The sequence below is a fragment of the Doryrhamphus excisus genome, linkage group LG1 (assembly GCF_037039965.1).
Source record: "Doryrhamphus excisus strain RoL-2023G ecotype Guam linkage group LG1, RoL_Dexc_Guam_v1.1, whole genome shotgun sequence".
Lineage (NCBI taxonomy): Eukaryota > Metazoa > Chordata > Actinopteri > Syngnathiformes > Syngnathidae > Doryrhamphus > Doryrhamphus excisus.
In genome coordinates, this window is record NC_136357.1 from 11,563,098 (window position 1) to 11,584,925 (window position 21,828).

Consider the following 21,828-nt stretch of genomic DNA (forward strand, 5'->3'; position numbering starts at 1 on the left):
TACGTGGTGACTCACTGTACTGGAGGTGAAATGGGGTGCACTACTTGGCGCTGTTGGCTCAGTTTCAATTTGTTTGCAGTGAAGAAGAAAGGATTTGCAAGTTTGTTTCCATAGCATCCATCAATCCGTTTTCTGAGCATCAATGTGCAGCAGCCTAAGCAGACTTCCTGTTTCCCTGATACTTTGTGCAGCTCATACCAGCAGATGCCAAGGCCAGTTGAGAGACATAGTCTCTCCAACGAATCCTGGGTCTTCCCCTGTTTCTGTAGCATTTATTTTATTTTTTTTATTATTTTTAATAGTATTTTCCACTAATACATTCTTCTTCCTAGAAGAAGGAATACAGTATATGTGTTAGTGTACTTAGTAGCTACAGTACACGAAACAACCTGTAGGGCTCCCTCATGATATACCAAAAATACATATTATCCGTTCATCTTTGACTGCACTCCAAAACAAACCGTATATGTAACATATTTAAGTCGTATTTGCACGATGCAAGTCCATGCATGTCGTTACTAATCTACATAAAGGCGAAATATGCTTTTTTAAGCCTTAGTTTTGTGTAGCAGCAGGGAGTTTGGAGACTTTTCGCAGACGGAGACCACGCCTCTGCTTTGCTGCAGGCAGCTTCTCTCTCTCTGCGTGCAGTGTGACAGCCCCACCGGTCTGCTCAGTCCGTGCACGGTACACATACTTGTATGAGGAGTACGGAGCAAGGCGGACACCGGTGCAATATCTGTGTTCACATGCGTTTTGGAAGTAGAAGACGCCCTCAGTGCCCCCCGACTCTTTGCACCTGTTCTTGCTTGTCTGTTGGAGCTTCTTCCTCCATGCGAGTGTGTGCGGACGTGCACTTCTCCTCATTGTTAGACTAGACGCGGCGTGCTGTGCTGTGTATGTGTGTGTTTTTGTTTTAAAGAAGAGTATGACTACGGCTTATAACTTGGATTTCCTGCCCCTGACTGATAGCCGGTTAATGGCGTCAGGCGACACAATGTAAGTAAAATGTTTGTGTGGTTTTGATTTGATGTTGGCTTTTCTTTTTCTTTTTTGTTGTTGTCAAGTTGTAGCTTTGGTGATGAAACACTCGCTAGCAAGCTTTAGCATGCTAACCCACAAAACCGCGACGGTTCGTCCACTAGCGTCGAGGTTATATAAAACATCTGCATGTTACACTGAATAACTGCGGTACACAGAAATCGCATTTGTGTGTTAGACACAACAAAGCTGGCGTTTAGTGTTTAAATACACACAAAATGGAGCGCGAGGGTTGCTAGCAATAGCTACCAAGCGCGCGACATCAGTCAATGGACATGTGCTTCCGGAGAACGCATGTTTATTTAAGGTTGCCTTGATAAGCGATTAATAAGTCTTTATTTTGTTTTAAATATAATTTAACGTTAAGTCATACAGACAAGTTAGCCACCATCGTGGTGGCAAAGTAGTTTTTCACCGTCGTGTAGTGTAGCAAACGGTCGCGGTTCGAATTGCATCTCGCTCAATTGCCAACAGTAAAGGGAAGTGTGTCAAGTGAAGTTTAATAATATTATTTTATAGTGACATTGTTGTCTTGTATTGTTGAATCGACATTAATGGTGCCGTTTTAGCATGCTATGCCTCTTCCCGTTTTTTCTGCTCGCTAGCTAACTTAGCCAGTTAGCTGCTCTCCGGTCCGTAATGGAGGCTTACCCAAATATGTAACCCACGTCGTTTATTACATTATGATTGAGTCACAAATTGAGATCTTTTGACCAAACATGTAAACAACACCGGGAAAGACACGCACTCCATGCAAATAGGTTTACAATGCACTTTTTAGACTGCGTTCACACTTGGTAGTTTAGATCCTGTCAACGCTGTCGTCCGTATGGTCAAGTGGGAACGCAGTCCACTGAACCCAGGACCAGACCAAACAGGTGGACTAAGACCACCTGAAGGTGCATTTACATTTCTATTCTAGTACGCAGGTCCGGGCAAAAATTGTTTAAAAAAGGACACTTGGTCATTTATGTGGTGTGGTTTGCGTTCACGTCTTCCAGGTCACATAGACCCATAGGATTTTCCTGTCTATTTTTTTTAAATATGATATTTTACAAGCAGAGATGTAACAAAGAGGATATGATTTACATAAAGATGGCTGACAACTTAAGCAAACCATTTTTTGAAAATGGTTTGAAAATTTTTTGAATATGTTTTTCAATGTTTGTTTAATGTATGTTTAATGATTGTATTCATGCTTCTGGGCTTACATACAGAAGGTTATGTGGTTGCCTACAGGGTTCTAACTTTCAAATATGCTTCAAGTATTATATCTATTCATTTTCCTGTTCTCCCACCAAGGAGAAAGATAAATTGGTATGTGACCTGAAAGATGTCATGTTTTGGACATGTGACTGGTCGCACAATATAAATGTTGCATACAGTCCCAATTGAGGTGTGGCTTTAAGCATAACTAAGTGCCTCTGGTCCGCTGATAAAATACATGTGTGAACGTAAACGAGACCGCACTCAAGAGCACACCAAGTATCTTGTAGAGTAATGAGTTTGTCCCTTTTAACCTAGTTTGAAAACTAGGCTATTCAACTGCCAGCAAACTGTAGGGCTATTCCGATTTTTTTGTGTGTGTGTGACCTGTATCTTGATTTTATTCATGTCAAGCGACTCAAGCCTTGTATGTAGATAAAAAGCCTAGATGTATATGATGCGACGGAATCATTATCACAGCGTGTATATCAAACAATGCAACATTATTGTTGTTTTAGAGGGCTTCACCGTTGAAACAAGTGTGTCCCAATGATGTGCATTGGTAGCTAGTTCATATTAACCTGTTTTCTCATTTATAATGCACAGAAAAGGGAAAGAAACATGTTCATGTTTCACATAAGGATTCTGGATAATGGGCAAAATCCCCCCCACAAAGTGCAGTCCCTCTTTAATACATACACAAGTCGCATCGTCTTATAAGGTCCATGCAAAAAAAAAGCTACAGACACTTTAAATCATATTAACAGTTTTGTTCATGTGACCAACCACATGAACAAAACTGATTTAATAATCCAAATTGTGCGTCATACCATGCACTGTGAACCAAGATTTTGTAACAGAAGTGCGCTGCTCTTTTCTAGATCATATCGGGGATTTAGGGTATATTTGGCAGCAGTTGTACTTAAGATTGATTTATCCATCTGATTGTTGACAGGAGAGAGTTACTGTTGGGGATTAAGTGTGATTCCCATGGCAGCCATAGAGGAGCTGCAGTGTGTCACTAAGTTAAACATCAAAGTGATCGTCTTTCTTTTTGGACATGTAGTATGCAGCACAGTAGTGCGAGATCCATCAAGTGTCACAAAAAAGACAAGGAATAAGCAAAATGCAGGTTCACAAGTAATCCTTTATTGGCTATACACATGATTGTACTTTGAACTTTTATCTTCCAGTGAGTTTAGATGACATTTTGTTGGAATTCTGAAATGGAGGAACATTTTACACTATGGCCTCTTTCACACAGTGATCTGTTAAAATAGCCGTAACGGTAACATGCATTTATTGTCCTGTGCCTTTTAGTGAGAACCACCTTCCTGTATCCATGAGCACTTTTACATGGCGACATGGCATCTGCAATCAAAAAATTAGTTGCATGACTAGGGACACCTTGTATGAGTGACAATTGCCTCCAACTCAACCGAGCGGGATAAGTGAGTCTCAGGTGTTAAACTTGGCGCTACAATCCCGGCATTGTGGGATCCACTTTTACACAGGCACTGTTTGGACTCTGATACAAACTCCGAAGCTGGAAAATTGCCAGATCATCTTTGTCCCCCGCACTGTCTTTGAGAACAGCATCACTGGAGAAAAGGGCCCCTACCAGCTGTGTGAAAGGGGCTTAAGACTGCCCCTTTCACACTAGGACTACTTTGACTATGCAAGCACACGGTCGTTATCATCTAATCACTCCCTCCATGTCGGCGTTATGGGATAGCGAGATAGGAGCTGTGCAAATGATGTGGCAAGATTCACAAACAAAAGAAAATGTGGCGAAGCGTTGCATAACACCAGAAGCACACACACAGTTCACTCGCCAGAATGATGTGGCCGTTGAGTTGTTAAAAATGAGCTGAAGTCATGTCTAAATAATGTCCTTTTATTTGAAATAATACATCTTTCCGGCAAGTGTCTTTTTGAAGTTGCAGTCCATATGAGGCGGAAATGGCGCTCTTCCCTGTTGGATATGTGTGTGTGTGCAGTCACAGGCAGTATGTGTACTATATTTAGTGTCTGCTATTCATTTGGTGTCCTAGTTGTCCTCATTGCAGCACTCAAACATTCCTCTTGAACACAAATAAGAGAATTGGGATGATTTTAGACAAGCCCCCGAAGCTGTAAAGTGAAGGTGTAATTGCCCTCCTTTTTTCTGCCCCATTTGAGATGCACACATTGATAGTTAACCACCGGCTTTACTTTAGCATCATCATCTGCGACCTCCGGGGACCCCTGGTGTCATTATGGAGTTAATGGCTCGGGCGTCATCGTCATCAGATGCTGCCAGTCTGTTAGCATATGGGCCAAATGAAAGCCTGATTGATTGAAGGCGTCTGTCCTCACACAGGGGAAACGCAACAATGAAATCAGGCCGTGCTCAGATGAACGGGAGTCATTGCCAGCATGGAAAATTAGGCCGTGATTAAAGTAGACCACAGGATTTTGTGCATTGAGGTGAAATTTTGAACATGTGCAGAATTGTTATTTGAAAAACAACATGTGTCATCTTTTAGCGGTTTGTTTGCAACTTTTGTAAACACTGTTTCTCTTCTCGGCTGTGTTAAAGGAAAACTGCACTTTTGGGGGGAAATTTTGTCCATCATTCACAATCCTTATGTGAAACAGAATCATTTATTTCCCTTCTGTTCTATTTCTATACATAGCCGCCTTCTATGTTAACTGAGCTAGAGTGATATTGTTATTGTAACACGAAAAACTATATCTGGCGGACTAACACAACGCCTCAGTCGCTGCGTCACTCAAAGACGGAAGAGTGGATACCTAGTTCAAAATTTTGCTTCTCAGACTCAACAAGATGCTTGTTTGCTGTCAGCATTTTTAACTGAGAAGTTTTGTGCTGGAAGACACAGCCATCCCAAACGTAATGTAAACAAGCCGAGTTGATGACTGCGCCCCGTGGCGGATATATAAGATAAATCAAATGCTGTCATCGTGAGGAGAAGGAATGTTCGCGTGGGTAAGTATTTACTCCGTGGACAGATCAATCATGGCACAAAATCATTAGAAGCACTGAACAATGCCCTCCTGACCTAATCAGGTTGAAATGGTGATAAACACAGACAAAAGTCGACTGAATGGAGGCTAGTAGGGGTTAGCTTAGTTTTGAATGCTGGGGCTCATTGAGTGGATTTTCACCATGTTGTGTTTAACGGCTTTAATGTAAGAAACATTTTACAATGTCTTTTGATCCCCATTGTTGAGGCCAGTTCTGCCAGTTTATTAACGCATGGGCCAAGTGGAACACTAATACGAAGGCATCTGTCCTCTGATTGAGACGCAATAATGAAGGCCGGCTGCGCTCAGATGATTGGGAGTCATTGGCAGCTGGGAAGGAATGGGACCTCACATTAATTAATGCCAAATTCTGGACATCTGCAGAATCACTCTCATTAAATCAACTTATGCAAGTAGCTTTTTAAGTTGCAACTCATATTCGTATGTATGTTTTTTTTCTCTCTCTAACCAAGCTGTTATAGCCACTCTTAAGTTTTTATATGGCCGTTGAAGAACAACTCGTTATGTACTTGAGGGAATGGCGAGCAAGCAGCTGTTTGGCTGATTTTCATCTTTTTCCTCAGCAGCTTGCGTCTGCGTGTCAAATACCACATAAAGCATAACAGCAGCGGCGTGCGGCTCGTTGCCACAGCCCGAGGCAACCGGGCAACATTTGGTTACAATAGTAGGAAACACTACATTTTTAATTGGAACGGTGCCCTTACTACAAGAGCTTGTTGATCAATGTTTTAATTAGAACAACACCGCAGTAATATAAGTTATGTTGCAGGCTCCAGTGAACACCTAAATAGTGGTTCATGTCCTGAGATATCTGCTTTAGATGCATTTTAATGATCTACATTAGCCATTCTGGATAGTATTAGGGCAGTCAAATTTGTGGTCCCCATCTTCTTAGAGCCCACCGACCGGATTGTTTCTGTCTGGGGGGGATTGGATCTTATTACGTTTGTATCTTGCCTCTTGTGCCATTGTTTACACTCGGGAGCAGCTGTTAGCTTTGAGTATCCCTTCGCTACGCCGAGCGATCTGATATGAGTTTTGGTCCATATCGCCCAGTCCCTAACCCATGTTGCAAAAATATATCAAATGAAAATGCTGTACAAAACCCAAAATGAACGCTAACTCCCCATCGGAGCAAGCCCGCAGTTTGTTTACCATAGGGATGATAATAGTGGTGTTTGATGTGCGTGAGTGACAGGCACGTTGTGTTTTTCCCCTCCATCTTGATGCAGGTAATTGGATGAGGATAGCAACATCTTCACTGTGGAAAGTTCTGGATAATTCTTTTTAAATTGAATCAAATAACGGCACAACAAACTTCCCCACACACAGCACACAAGGGTGCATGAGCATGCCTGTGATGGATGAACCAAACTGTTGTAGATAGTTAGACTTGTACTGTTTACCCGCCAAGTATGATGGAGGCATGACTGACTGATTGTTTTAACACCAAACAAAGCTGAACATCAACCACCTGCAGTCACAAGTTGAACTCCATCAAAACCGCATCACAGTGGGACGCACTGAATATGGTCTTGTGCTATGTGGAGATGGCATCTTTTCCGGTGATCCGACTGACAGGTGGTTTTGGCTGAACTGAGGTCTGATGTATCTTGTGACCTCATGCAAGGCAATTGCGTGCACTTACTTTCAAGTCAATACAGAAAGTGTTAAACTCAAAGAGTAACATTAAGATCTTTTCTTGGTTCAACTATTGGGCAACCCAATGCTGTTCTTTCAGAATAATGTGTCGTCACACTGTCCAATTGTCTGCCTTTCTATCACAGGGCTGAGCAAAGAAGTAGCACTGGCATGCTTACCCGGTCAGAGCTCAGCAGCCGGACAGACACATGGTCCAGATAAATCACTTGCTTTTTACGACCGGTGTGGTAGGACGTGCACAACTGTCGTGGCTGGTGGCTTGTCAGCTGCCTACAGACATCAACGCCCTGCGCCTGTTTGTGGCTCGTCAGCAAAAGCACGCTGTTGTGTCCTCAGCCAAGCTACTTTGACTTGGGCTTTACGTTATGACAAAGAAAGAGATGAACTGCAGTGCTAGTAAGGAACATTACACCATATTCTAGAACTCCTTGGGCTGCATGCAAATGGTCAGAATAGTGATGATTTTAGATTCTTTAGAAGTGCTTTGAAGCAATGCCTTTTGGTGTTTGAGCCTGCCTTAACTATTGCATAAACAATACAAATAAAAATAAAGAAAACATCCATGATGATTTTCATCTTGTGGATCAAAATCCCTGCCCTCCATTTCCATGTTGGTGCTGTTTATGCAAAACAGCAACAGAGGGAAAAAATGCTAGCAGCATAGCCTCACTAGTTTATATATGACAGCCTTTGCCGTTTCATGAATGCGACTGCTTCGCCCACCATGCCCAATTCAGATGAGACCACATGTTGTAGTGTAAAATAGGATAATGGCTCAAATCAAATGAACTAGGAAGATTTTTTTTCTGTATTCATTTTTGATAAAAATTCTTTTTTTAGTCAGATTTCTCTCAAAGCAAAATGGTGACGGAGCACTGAAGGCACAACTGGAGAGCGGTTGTCACACACCAATGCCTCAACAGACGTAGCCCTCCATGTATTCCGCAGCGGCCCCCTGAGTTGGCCCATTGTGCTTGTTGCAGAGTGGTGAATAGTGTTCGACGGCATGGGGAACAATATGCGATTGTTCCCCTGCTGTGCAGAAGAAGCTGTAGGTTACTCCCTGTACCATCGCCTCAGCGCCCTGAGGAAAGGAAATGCGGCGCAAAAGTCTCACGAACCAGCGATTCGTGGAGCTTTTAAAGCTTTGCGGTGCCTGCTTAGTGGCTCGGGGAGGGGGCTGGAGGCCCGACTGTTCCTAAGTCATTCGGCTATGTTGACAGTGCTGTGGGAATCAAAGCTTTCATAGCCAAGCGTGGAGTTGGATTTCAGGGAGGCGAGTGAGCGGAAGCGTTATTTGTTAGAATGTCATTTAAATCCCTCAAGGAGTTTGGTGTTTCTGCTGAACGTCTAGGCTCCATTTGTAAGAGATGGATGGCTCGCGTCCAAAGGTCGGTGTGCAAAATAGATATTTTTTATGCTTCCTTATTTTGTTCTCACGTTTGGCATAGAGTATCTATGGCAAGGCTATTCATTTGTTCTGTGGTACAGTATGTGGTTCTGTATTATATAATAAGCATAAGAACACAGGAACTGGAGTTCTCTGTTCACTGTTATTTTGTAAATTTTCAATTTCAATGCTGTTTTTCCAGGACCTACTACAAAAATGTTAGGTGCTTTTGAACTGATCTTGTGGGCCAGTCTAAAGTAATTAATGGGCAGAATTATGCCCGTGGGCCGCGAGTTGAATGCCAGTGATCTATGGCATAATTTTTTTTGTATTGTACTTGGTACGACTTAATCCTCATTGTGTGTTGGCGCTAAACGCCAAACACCGTTTTTCTCTGTCAAGTGGATAGATTTAGTTCCGGCCTCTTTCTCTGTAACCACCACTCTTCGGCTGTGTGGTTTATTTTCCTTGCAAGAGAGATGCAGTAGTTTGGATTCTCTGTCACAAAGCCTGTCCCCTCGAGGAAAATGGCACAAGTTACCATTTTAGTCCCTTCCATCACCGCTCTTCTATTCTGAAATCACATCGTCATCGCTGCATAGAGAAACCTGGTTATGGAGTACCCATATGGATGACTGATCAAATGGGAAAAGCCGCCATGGCTAACATTCCATACTGATCATTTTGCCTCCAACAGAAGCGTTACAAAATACTTGAGCCCCTGGTACTGACGTGTCGATTCTGAGGTTGCTATCCCTTTAAATGCTAAATGTCGTGCCCTATTAAAGAAAATGTTTCCTAATGACACATCCATTTAAGTGTGCAGTAAGGCCATTTTTCTGACGTCAATTAAAATGTGGTGGCGGCTTATTCATGTCACTGCAAATATATTTGAGAACACAACATTATGTACCCGAGCAATGCTTTCATGAATTAAATGAAAGACTAAAACAAGCGGTAAAACATGGCCTTTCCGTTGTTTTCAACACTTAAAAAAAATGGTATGATAAGTACCATCTGATCAAATTCAATGCGTTTCTCTCGGAATTCATGTAAGACCCGAGCTTGATGTCAAGGTCTTGAGTCATCCAGTCATTCTTTGCATTATTGATGTTTCCAGTGCTTTCTTGATAAACATGAGCTGAAGGGCTATAGTCTGGTGATAGCTATTTTAAAGGGTGCTGAATATCACCTGGCTTTGCATCTCACCCCCTTATTTTGAAAGTCCTTCAGAAAATTATACATCTTTCCACCCACCGATTCTTTCGAAGACTGGATAGTGAACATCATCATTTAGTAGAAACTTGTAGGGATTATAATAGGTTTGAAATTGTCCACTAAAATACCCATATAACAGTTTAGTGCAACAGTTCTAAGGAATGATTTTAATGCCAGAATTCACAAACACAATTTCCCCTCTTTATTCCTTTTTCCAGCAACGGCAGCAAGATGAATGGGTCATTGGAACACTTGGATCAGCCAGACCCAGACTCCATCAAGATGTTTGTTGGACAGATCCCTCGCTCCTGGTCAGAGACAGAACTCAAAGAGCTTTTTGAACCTTTCGGAGCCGTTCACCAGATCAACATTCTCCGCGATCGCACCCAGAACCCTCCTCAGAGCAAAGGTAGGATTCCTGCAGTGGTAGTTCTCCCTTAACACGGCTAGAAAATGTCCAGGAGAACATGTACATGGTACAAAAGGCAGTGGTGTCTTGAATGTGTCTTTTGTGTCTTGCTGAAACGCAGCGTGAACCCGTTCGTTGCCATCTATCACCCTCAGTCACATTTCTGCACAATCCCCCTCGGGCAATGAACAACATTGCTTGTCTGCTCTTGCAGCACAGCCATGTTTGTGCTTCCAGATGACAGCATTCAGCAAGTCTTAAAACCCATTTCCATAAGCCGCATTAGAGAAAGATTTCCTTTCTACTTTTACTTGACTGTGCTGGGCTTTAAGAGCAGCGTTGACTAAAAAGCAAGGTTACTCGTTGCATCTTTGGACACTTCCTCTGCATGTATGTTTGAGTTCAGATTGCAATATAGCACTAATGTACAGTTTTCATTGTGTTCTAGATCAGAAATCCAGGCTGGTGTTTCCATTCTGGAACGTGTAGGCGGGATGACAATAACTAACAAATTGTGTGATGTCATACCACACCAGCAAGATTATTATTATATTTCACTGATCCGTACTGCACGTCTTATGAACTAAATTGTTCGGCGGGGCAAATTTTCAAGCAGCTAACTGAAGCTGAGTTCTCCTTTTACTATTATTCTAATTTTGTATGTAATCTCAATGCAATACTTTTCGATGTACGTCATTTCAAATATGCAAAACAGCAGTACGTCACATGTTTAAACTTGCACAATGCAACATGTCTGAAAAGTTGTAAAACTGGTATAACATGCTGTATGACCCTTGTTGGAACCATAGGGGGAGGGTGTCAAAATATTTTACAATAAGGGACAGTTATTTTGGGTACACCACTCATCTTGTGACAATGTCAACAAATGCAACCCCAACTCCCTGCATGGTGGAAATGAGTCTATGGAGACGGTGAAGTGGAAGCCCGCTTGCCTGCCAGACTGCAAAGTGCCACTGGAAGCATTCTGTCTCCTTTAACTAGCGGCAGGTGGACAAACTCCAACAACTGTGTCGGTTGGTTCGCCTAGGTTTAAATTTGCTGGATGCTTGAGTTGCCCTGTCAGGTCGAAGGCAATTATCCATCCTTGAGTTGTATATGTGGTGTTGGTGGTGGTCAGACCAGGTTAGTTCTGGACTCCCATGTCTAAATTGTGAGCAGTGACTTTACAGTCTCTGGCTCATTGTAGAGCTGTTGTGTGTGGCATGTCCTAAATTGCTGGCACGGTTCAGCCGACGCTTTGAAAGAAGGCCGAGGTCCACAGACAGTGCTTGTTTAGAAAAGAACAGGCTAGTAAATATATGATTTGACGTTTTTGTTTTTTTGGAGGCATTGTCAAAACTGTCAGTGTTATTTATTTGCATGCCATGCGACAAAAAGGAAAACCTCCCAGCCTTAAGCAAAAGCCTATTTTTACTGCTCTATATTAGGGTTGAGACTCTTCAATCATGGCAGTAATTTGTCTGCACTGGTCAAAGTTAATGTACACTTTACGGGAGAAGCCCTATCAAACACGCATATGAACGTCCTCTTTTTTTGCAGGTTTTCAGTGTTTAGACAGAAACCGTAATGTTGGAATGTTTTATCATCTAAACAAACCAAATTGCCAATTGAGAATGGTTGTGTGTAAGGAGCCCCTGGATATTAACATGCACCTTATTGACACAAATACACAACGGTGTGTTTGTTTGCCTAGTAAAGTGATTCTGAGTTATTTTCTGTCATGCCTCTCAACCCCCCAGCGGACAGGAATGTTTCCTATGGTTTCAATACAACGCAATTAACTTGGCACCTACTGTTCTTAAAAGACAGTTTAAAAGACAAAAGAAGCAAATGTCACATAAATAATAAAGTTCAACTGTACAAACAATGTAACAAATACAATAAATAAAATTTGCAACCGTGCCGGTTTGTTGTGTCCCAATATCCACACAATCCTTAGTGAACACTCACTTGCATGTTGATGTGAGTAGAAAATAGATTTTTCATTTTAAACTCTCTCATACAATACTTTCCCTTGAATGATCTGTGTTTTTGTCTCATAATGGTGCGTCACATTCCCGCTTTTGACCAGCACTATAGTTGAGCATCTGAGACACAGCGGTTTGGCACTCAATTCTGGGAGAATGGACATAATATTGGTCCATCCATTTCGCAAGCCCTGGTTCTCTCTTTCACAGCTTGGGAAGTAAACAATTTCATTGGCTCATTGTGAGTGATGTCACTGCGTTTGCCTTCATGTAACTGTAATAATTGAGGTCATTACGGCCAAATCTGCCACTGCAATACGTTTTTACATTTTACATACATTACATACAATTTCATTGTTATAGTTCCTATCCATCTATCCATTTTTTTGCCACCTATCTTCACTAGGCTTGCGGGGGTATGCTGGAGGCTATCCCAGCTGTCTTCAGGCGAGAGGTAGGGTTACACCCTGGACTGGTCGCCACCCAATCGCAGTGTTTTAGGTTCCATTCACTTTAATTGGTCATGGGCTCTTGGCTGTCTTCTTTAAAGTGCCATCACTGGGTCCGTATCTGGACCACTATCCCACTATGTATGAAAAAGACTTCTTCTTATACGCAGGTTGTAGAAGTTTTTGTTTCCAAACCTAAAGGCTGTTGCTCACACAGTGATTTTTAAAGTATAGTCCTGATGTTTGACGCTCTAGGTAAGGCGACTTTGTGTATCGGACCGTTATTGTGACTCAACAGTCTGCAGACTGTTTAGAAACCTTGTAAATGGTACTAAAGTGCAATCGTGCAGTCTAATCTATGTCTGGTTGTACAGGACAAAGCTGCACTAGATCTCGGCTGTCCTTCCTCCTTGTGTTCACTGAGTGGGAGTTCAAAGACCCCTTATTTTCAGCCTCCACCCCCTCCCCTACACTTCCACCGCCTCTTCTTCCTCCTGGTTCTATGTGGAGTTTCAGCTGTGATGGCCTATTGACATGTTAATGTATTCTAATAGCTAATCTGGCCCAATCACAGCTGTCTGTGTGAGGTGAATATCCTGCCATGTCTGCATACCCAACACCCCCACCCACCCAAAACCTCTCCCTAACTCATCCATCTCACTCCATCTCTCCCCAGTGTGAGAAGTGGGGGTAATACAGATAATACAGCCATCTCTCGAAGGTAATCGGTTTGTGTGATTATTTGGTTAAACTGAGTGTTTTCAGCCTGTGTCAAACGCAGGTCATAAAAAAATCATCTCAATGCTCCGTAAGCGGCATCAAAGACGTAGAGGGCTGGTGGGCGAGGAGGAGAGAAAGCGTCTCGTTGAGTATTCGGGTTCGACAGCCCCCCCTCCCCGCGGCACGGGGAGCTCCAGTAACGGCATAATACACACTATGTAGGTCAGAGACGCTGCAGTGCTCCACTTCCACATGCTAGTGAAACTGACAGGCTGGAACGCCACCGGCGGTCTGCTGGGATGGAAGGATGATAGGCTTTTTTCCCATCCTAACCCCCCTTGCTCTTTTCTTCCGCCCCCTTCCCCCACCACCTCTTTTTCCTCCCACCCGAGCGCTCCTGCTTTTTTCCATGCAATTTGAGGCTCCTGCTTGTATGTTAGAGTTTGAATCGACAGTACCGACAGTCTTGACATGTGGGTCTCCTCTGACAGCCATGTAACCCCCCCCCCCACACACACACACACACACTCCCCTCAATGATTATTAACTATGGTCAGGATGATGATCTTGAAAAACACTGGCTTTTGATTGTGTATGAGAAAATAAGAGCAAAAAAACCCTTAACTTGTGAGGGTGTATTCACACTTGTAGTAGTAAAAAACAGTCCCAAAACAACATGACAACTTCACAGAACAACATGCAACCCCTTTGTCAAAAAGAGTATGTTTAACATCTGTATTTACGTTTGTGGGCATATATTATTTTTTTGTGATTTTTGAAGAGGCTTTCTGTTGGGAGTTACTAAGCATTGCCTAGCTTTGCTCAAATTTGGTGGCATATCCAGTGTTTTGGTGTGTGGGTGCGGTCGGCGTTCACACTTGCCTCACCCAATTCACTTATAAATGGAGTAAAATTGATAAGTGTGAAGTCGGTCTGTCACGAGGTCTCTTTAAACATTCTTGTTTAGAGAAAACATGTCACGCAAGTAGAGGGCAGCCAGTAGTCTGTCAGTCTGTTGGCTATCGCGACTGTGAATGATAAAACATGTAATATAGAGGTGCGGCAAGGCACGATCGGAACTAGGAGTGCGACAATTCTTACAATCCTCCCTGCACTCCACTGTTTTCAGCATCACTCACTCATGGCGGAGTTCAAAAGCTATCACAGCTGTGCTACCTATGATATAAGAATTTTGTTACCCACTAGCTACAACTACTGAAAATCTTAAACTTATTTCATAACGTACATTGCATTTCACAGGGCATCAGGCACAGTCGTGCATCAGTCACTGATGGTGTTTTTTTTCTTTCCGTCTGCTTGTCAGTTGGAAAACTGCTTGTAGTTCTGAACGCAATGCTTTTGAGAAAAACACAGTCAACAAGGCTGACAGATTATTTCCGTGTTTGCAAAAATCACCAACTTCAAGTCATTAAAAATAAAGAATAAAGTGTCAAGGATCACATACATAGTACACATGTAGCTGAATAATAAACAATACAAAGAGCAACTTCTGATCGATCCGTGTCAATTTTAGACTTAAAATAATGTACATTTTTAAGCCCCACCCACTCAACACTCACTTCCGGTTTATGCCCCACCCACTCAGAGTATTACAGGTACAGATAATTTAAATGAGTGAATAGATACAGATACACACACATGTACTTGCTCATCCCTAGTATGAACTCAAGAATAGTAACGTAGGTTCGCGATATTTCACATTCGTGTTTACAAAACAGTCCCTTGTGAAATGCCGTTGACAGATGATTCTCTTGCTGGGAATCACCAACTCTAACCACTTCAGTCTCAGCTTGCCTCGTATAAAGGTTTCCCGGGAGCCATAGCTAACAACTGTAAACAGAGCAAAAGAGAGCTGTGAGGAGGGCTGTCCTAGAGTGTGTCTAACCTAGAGCACATTGTCCATGTGGAAAACCAGCTCCTTGTGACATCACAGAAAGTGAGTTTTCGAAAGAATCTATGAAACCGAGCGTTCAGAGCAATCCCAAACTCCCTTCATGGTTCACTCCCAAATGTACAAACTTCATTATCTGAAAATTTGGCATCATTCCACATAAGAATACAACATTCTTACAACATTTATAGCTCAGAAAAGTGGAAAAAGCATAATATGTCGTCCTTAAGTTTGCGATCTAAAGCGGTTTTGAAGACAACCAAAAGCCACATTCCCGGCCGGCTCTGTGTCTCCTTAGAGTGCACAACACAGCTAGCAAGCATACAGCATCAATTTCTAGCTAGCTCGGCAGTTGGCACCATCAGCAGCTGTGCCAACGTCAGGCTGAACAAATTATAGGAACGTACTGAATTGGATTTGAACACCAAATGTTGGCAGCTCTGCATGAAGACGAGTGAATGTGTTTTTATGAGGAAAGGGACTTTTTTTTTAAGGGCGCTGGTGCTGTTTAGAGATTTTTTTCCAACACAGGAGAGAAAAAAATATGGATTTTTGAAAATGTCTGCGCTCACCCCAAGAATACCCTGTCACATGTTCTTAACCTGATATGAAAATGCTTTTATTCCCCAACCCCCCACCCTCATCCCCCTTTTTTTTTTTTTTTAGCTTTTTTGTTGTAGGTTTCTCTGTGCTGCTCGTTCACTTCTGCTTCCCCCCCCCTTTGTTCTCTCTCCATCTGCAGGATGCTGTTTTGTAACTTTTTATACAAGAAAGGCTGCACTGGATGCCCAGAATGCCCTACACAACATAAAGACCTTAAGTGGGGTGAGTAAGCACAGATTTTTCACACCCAATCTAGTGATTTTATATAGCCACCTCCATGTATACTGCTCTGAACTTTCCCAAATGAGTGCCTGGCCTCAGTAAAACAAAACAAAAAAAAAAACCCGATCTGCAAAATTGTAAAGGTATGGACTGAAATTGTCTTGGCAAAGGAGGTTTGTTTGTTCAGGCACAGTGAGCACCAGTTTACCTCCAAGTGAAACAAATTATTCATGCATGTCCTCCTGAATCATTGATGCACATTTTTTATTTCCATTTTTTGTCTCCAGCTGTAACGTCTGCTGTACTCAAAAGCTGATTCATGAAACCAGATCAGAGACCTTTTAAACTCAATAAATATCCCCTCTATTCTTCTAACCAACAGACTACTCTGGCAGTGACTTAATCTATACAAAACGACAACGCTCGTCAATTCAATCAATACCTTAGTCTACTGGAAAAAGAGGTACTGCCATTGAGGCGTGCATGTAAATATTGAAGGCGGCTGAAAAATGAACTGGCTCTCTCCGCACCGGGAGGGTGTGATCAGTCAGGCAGACATTTCAAAAAAAGTATGGCGTAACAGCATCACTGGCACCGGTTGCAGGTGACTGAGTTTGGACGGCGTGACCGTATGGAGGAAAGGGAAAAAAATAGAAAAAACCAAGGCTTTGTAAGCCTGTTCCAGGTTTCTCTCCATCCTTGGTCAGTGATGCTAGCCAGTAGCCATACCGAGCGGGCCATCTGTCTGCTTCTCTTTAGTGCTTGTCAAAAACAAACCCTCCACTTTTTCACGAGCAGTACAATCTGCTTGTGCCTCTCGTGGGTGTTATTTATTCTTTGGTGCCACATGGCAGGTAAAAATTGGCTAAAAGTGACTGTGATGAAGTTGTGCGAGGACAGACGTTTAGAAAAAAAATCTAAGTGGTGGCAAAGAAATGGCAGCTCCTTCAGTGGTCGTTCTGCAGCCCACTCACTTTTATGAAAAGTGCAATGTTCAGAGACTACATGTTGTTGTACAGCTCGGACTCTGCACACTCTTGCTATTTTCTTAATGCACAGTGTTTGCACACTAAGATGTATCATAATGTCAAGATTTCTTGTTAATAATGCAGTAAAACTGATGATCTTGCACACAAGCATCCGTAGTGCAAGGTACAAGAATTTTGACACACACACACTGTCCCATATAGGGCTGTAGCAATATGACATAATGACGATTTGGTATTCCTTTTTTAAGATCACGGTTCAGTTAATTTTCGGTACAGTTGGAGAAAAATGTTTTTTTGCATAAATGGCTTTAATTCATTTTAATTTGAAACAATAGTTTACATTTCTTTTTAGGAAAGCGTAATCAGCCCAGTAATCTGGGCGAGGCTGGGCCGCATCAGGTTTTCAAACCCCCCCCAAAAAACGCATTTATTAAAAACTAAAAAATGAATAAACTTTGCTTTGGTTCCAATTTTCTGCAAGCAAAGCTCTGTTCTCAAATATCTTCATTTTTATTTTTCTACACAAAATAAGATGAAAAATAAATAAACAAATCAAAAATAAAGAAAATCAATCAATCAGTAATAAATAAATATAATAATAATAATAAAACGGCAAATAATAAAACAGCATCCATATCAAACTTGCGAGGGCCGCACTAACATTAAACTTTCATGTCAAGGCGGGGGCCTCAAACAAGTGTCCTGCAGGCCACATTTGGCCCGCGGGCCGTGTGTTTGAGACCCCTGGTTTACACAATCTGACTCATTATTTCACTTTTATTAAACAAAGGTTTTGCACTGGCTAAAGTGCAGCATGGCTCTTTGCTTTGGGCTTATGTATTTTATTTGGAAGACCAAGTATTCCCAAACAAAAGAATTTAACAAAGGAACAGGATTTTCGAGCTCTGGCTTCTTTTTGGCACTATTGTAAGACCGAGGCTGGGCTGCACTGTATTCGGTTACTGAGTAGCTGCATCAGTGTATCGCAAGCTGTTTATGCTTCCTGTCCCTCACTAAATGTGTTCCATATGAGAGCTTGGAACGCCACTGTACTATATTGAAAAAATCTGCTTAATCCATGAATCGTTACATCCCTACTTGTGGTCTGTTCTTAAAGGTTATGCTCATGTAGTTTTTCTATGTCAGATACCATTCTAAAAAGCTCTCACAATATCTTACTGTACGTGTCCAGCCATGTGGAATTTAAATATCGGTGAAGACGAACAGCAAAGAATCGATAACCGTGCCACAGAGAAGTGAAATTTATATAGTGGAGAACTTGATCCTCTGCTATTAACCGAATCACTCCTAAATGTGGCGGCAGGGGAAGGGAGGGTGTCGGCACAGCGAGGGAGGCAGCAAGAGGCACAGAGAGATGCTCGGAGGAGTGTGAAGAGAGAGAGAGAGATGCGAGATAACGAGCCCGGGCGCCTACACGGTTCACGGATAACTGTGACTGCTTTCACTCGGACCAATTAAATAAAATTCCCCCCTTTTTTCCCTTCCACAGATGCATCATCCTATCCAGATGAAACCCGCTGACAGTGAGAAAACGAGTGGTAAGTGGGTTTTTGGGTTGCAGCTTTTTAAAAAATGGCCGAGGTTTTCCAGTTCAGGTAATGGCAGTGCTAGATAATTTCCATACACAATCGAGGGTTAGGAGGATTAAAGGCTTTAAAAGGGCACCGAGGGAGAATGAAGCGCAGGTACAGGACCCGGGAATGGGGGGAGGAGGGAGGCACAAAAATGGATGATACAACATCATGCTCAGCGTGGAAAAGCAGACACAGAGGAACAAAGCTGCAAGTTGTACAGATTTGTTCTGGCGCTGAGTAGTTGGAGGCAGAGAATGTGGCAGTGTGACAAGGCGGCGGCGGTGTGAACAAGAGAAGAGGGAGGGAAAAAAAAATGAAAAGAGGTGTGAGATTTTTTTTATCGCACCATAATATTTTTTTTTCTCCGCAGCGGTAGAAGACAGAAAACTCTTCATCGGTATGGTTTCAAAGAAATACGGCGAGAACGAGGTCAGGATGATGTTCTCGTCTTTCGGGCAAATCGAAGAGTGCCGAATCCTGCGGGGACCGGACGGTCAGAGCAGAGGTAGGTGTCCTCTCCTCCGGCTGCCCAGATCGCCACCCTCAACGAAGCCATGTCCCGAATTTACACAAGCCCCTCCCCTTTTTGTCATCATCTCAGACCTCTCTCCGCCCCCTACCCGAATCAAGCGCTTTTCAACCCACTCGTAGCCTTGCCCCCTCACATTACTGTGGCACTCGGCCCCCACGCAGCATTATGAAGGGCGGCCGCTGCGCCACTCGCTGCCCGGGACAATGGGCCCCCGTCGCCTTGGCAACTGCTGGCTGCCTGCGTTCGCGGGCTCAGCTGGCAGGCGCCTCGGCTCCTCTTGTAACGCCTCCATCGCACACTTAAAGGCTGGAATTAGCCTGTCGTCATGTCACGTACAGGCTCTCTGACGCATTAAATCTCGCCGGAGAGCCGGAGCTTGTGTGTCGATAGAGCAGACACCAATCCCACGTTTTTATAAGCCATTAAACCGGACCCTAAACCCCCCCCCCCTTTTTTTTTAAGTTTGCAGCTCTTATGATAGTCATAAATGGGTGTGTATCTGTGTGCATTATGTGTGTGTATATGTATATATATCTATATATATAATCAGTGTTTTCACCATGACCACACAGTCCAGCCTCTCTGGGGTGGCAGTTTGAATCTGTCAAGTCACTGTGCTCATGTGACCCGTGTTACTGTTATGTTGTCTTTCTTTCTCTATGTGCTAACCAGTCAGGGTGGTTCTGTGTGCATTCTCTGTTACTGTAATGTGTTTTTTGGGGGGTTCATAACGAGTTGTCCAAACCTTTTTTTTGTCTTGTTTTTGTTTTTTTCTTGTCCCTCCCTACCCCACTCTTCCCCTCCTTCCCCCATTGTTCCCCCCTCCTCCTCCTCCTCCTCCTCCTACAGGCTGTGCGTTTGTCACATTTGCTACCAGGTCAATGGCACAGAATGCAATCAAAACCATGCATCACTCTCAGACTATGGAGGTACTGTATCCCTCAGCACCTATTTCTCCAACCCTACCCTCCCACCCCCTCACATACTCTCTGCTGCGCCCATGTGTTGGAAAGAAGAACAAGTCTAAGCAGATGCATCCGTTCATGCAGACTTGAGTGCAGACAGATCTAGAAAGTTATTAGATTACGTAGTCATATCCAAAAATAGGTCACAAAGTGGCCCTGCACATCCAAAGCTAAACTGTGAGCCAGATGAGAAAATGTTTTGAGACAAGTTCTGCTATTTATAGCTCCTGGTATATTTGATCGTCTAGCTTTAGTCCATACCATTGCAAGTTTAAAGCAGCCTCCATTTCCTTGTCCTTGCATTGCCAAAAGTCTTGGAGTGGACCTGCATTAATTTGACTTGAGTAAATCGGACGCTTCCCCAGTGAAGCAACAGAGCGAGTTCAATCATCGGCCCCAGCAAACAGACTCCTCCTACAACTTTAAAATTAGCCCCCCCCCCCTCAAAATCGCGGCCTCCTCAGCAGCAGCAGGAGGTGCAGCTGGTGCAGAAGCCATTCTCCCTGTCCACTGTGGTCCCTGTCTAGCTCTCTCGACTCTCAAAATACTTTGCACCGCATGCCGTTTGTCCTCATGCGTTTGTCCAAGCAGTATGTGCCTGTCTGTTTGTGAGACTGTGTATTGTAATGCACTCTCCCTGTTGACGTCTGCTGACATATGCCTGTTTTTGTTTTTTTGTTTTTTTGTAATTGCTGTCTTCCATGTGTCATCTGTGGAGTCCATTCAGATCCTAAAAAGCTTCACTGTCTGCAGCATCGTCCCGTGCCCTCTCTGGAATGTGGCCTGGCTCAGCTATGCATGGCACATGTCCTCTGTGTGTTAGCTTTCATACGAATGCAGCAGCCTTGAAAACAGCCTTGAGGCATAGATAATTACACCCCCTTGACCCCCCCCCCCTTCTTTTTTGCAAATTCCTCTCAATTGATCAGCCTTGTTTGTTTGCTTCTGAAACGGTTCAAATATTGCTATTGCTGCAGGGCTGCTCCTCACCTCTCGTGGTGAAGTTTGCCGACACACAGCGGGATAAGGAGCAACGTCGCCTGCAGCAGCAACTAGTGCAACAGATTCAGCAGCTCAACAGCGCCTCCACCTGGGGGAACCTGGCTGGGTTGGGCACCCTCACCCCTCAGTACCTGGCTGTAAGTGTCAATCCACATGCAAAACCCACGTGTGATCTCAGGCAACAGTTATAGTTTCTGCAGACTGGTGTTAACTTGGGGTTCACTAACACAGGGTAGCTAAGCTTGGGCACGATTCACAGTTAAAGTCCAGTTCATTAGATCAAAGAGAGTGCACCTATCTGCACTCAAGTCCTGTACACCTCCCTGGAAGAGGTGGACGTGGCACAATTTATCATCAAGAGTGCCGACCAAGAGAAGTTGTATAATCAAAGCTCTGTGTAGTGTGCATAGAGCTGCCAGTGAAACATCATATACTCATCACAACACAATATCAGCGAATGTTATTTTTGAGAATATATTACTTTCTTTGTGTGCGTTCATGGCTGTGTTTGTTTGAACTGGGTTGCCGCCCGGAAAGCGTCCTCGAAGTGAATTATTAGGTGAACATGGAACTATCACTCATCTTCTAGCTTGTCTTGCAGTCAGTCTGAGTTTCAGTAAGTAAATCCACGTTGTTGTACTAAATCTATTCCAACCGATGTACAATCTATGTACAAATCTTACAATAATAATATGGGGGTTCAGGCCAGTGCTAGATAAGCAGACAATTTAATTTTTTTTTTCAAATGCCACTCAGGCCTCATTCATATGTGGATATAAATCTGATAGTATGTGATGTGACTGCAGTGTGAACCATCAGGTCGCATATATCCGACCTATACGTCCTTGCCAGTCATGTATTGAGACTTTAAAGG

General features: G+C 43.2%; 1 protein-coding gene across 9 annotated transcripts in view; it reads left to right on the forward strand.

Moving 5' to 3' along the window:
• The window catches only part of LOC131131618 (CUGBP Elav-like family member 2), a 36,326-nt gene that overhangs the window by 3,570 nt on the left and 10,928 nt on the right, over nucleotides 1-21,828 (forward strand). For 5 of the 9 annotated variants that reach the window (XR_009130219.2, XM_058076467.2, XM_058076468.2 and 2 more), the window contains exons 2-7: nucleotides 9,787-9,977; nucleotides 15,789-15,871; nucleotides 18,371-18,419; nucleotides 18,826-18,960; nucleotides 19,837-19,916; nucleotides 20,930-21,091. Coding sequence is in view for 8 of the 9 variants with exons in the window: in XM_058076467.2 (XP_057932450.1) it covers nucleotides 9,787-9,977; nucleotides 15,789-15,871; nucleotides 18,371-18,419; nucleotides 18,826-18,960; nucleotides 19,837-19,916; nucleotides 20,930-21,091 (700 nt within the window). In the remaining variant the exon portion in view is untranslated. Of the gene's footprint in view, nucleotides 1-545; nucleotides 1,000-8,061; nucleotides 8,352-9,786; nucleotides 9,978-15,788; nucleotides 15,872-18,370; nucleotides 18,420-18,825; nucleotides 18,961-19,836; nucleotides 19,917-20,929; nucleotides 21,092-21,828 lie in introns of those variants that run through there. The other 4 variants (XM_078790076.1, XM_058076473.2, XM_058076472.2 and 1 more) reach the window with 4 other exon arrangements.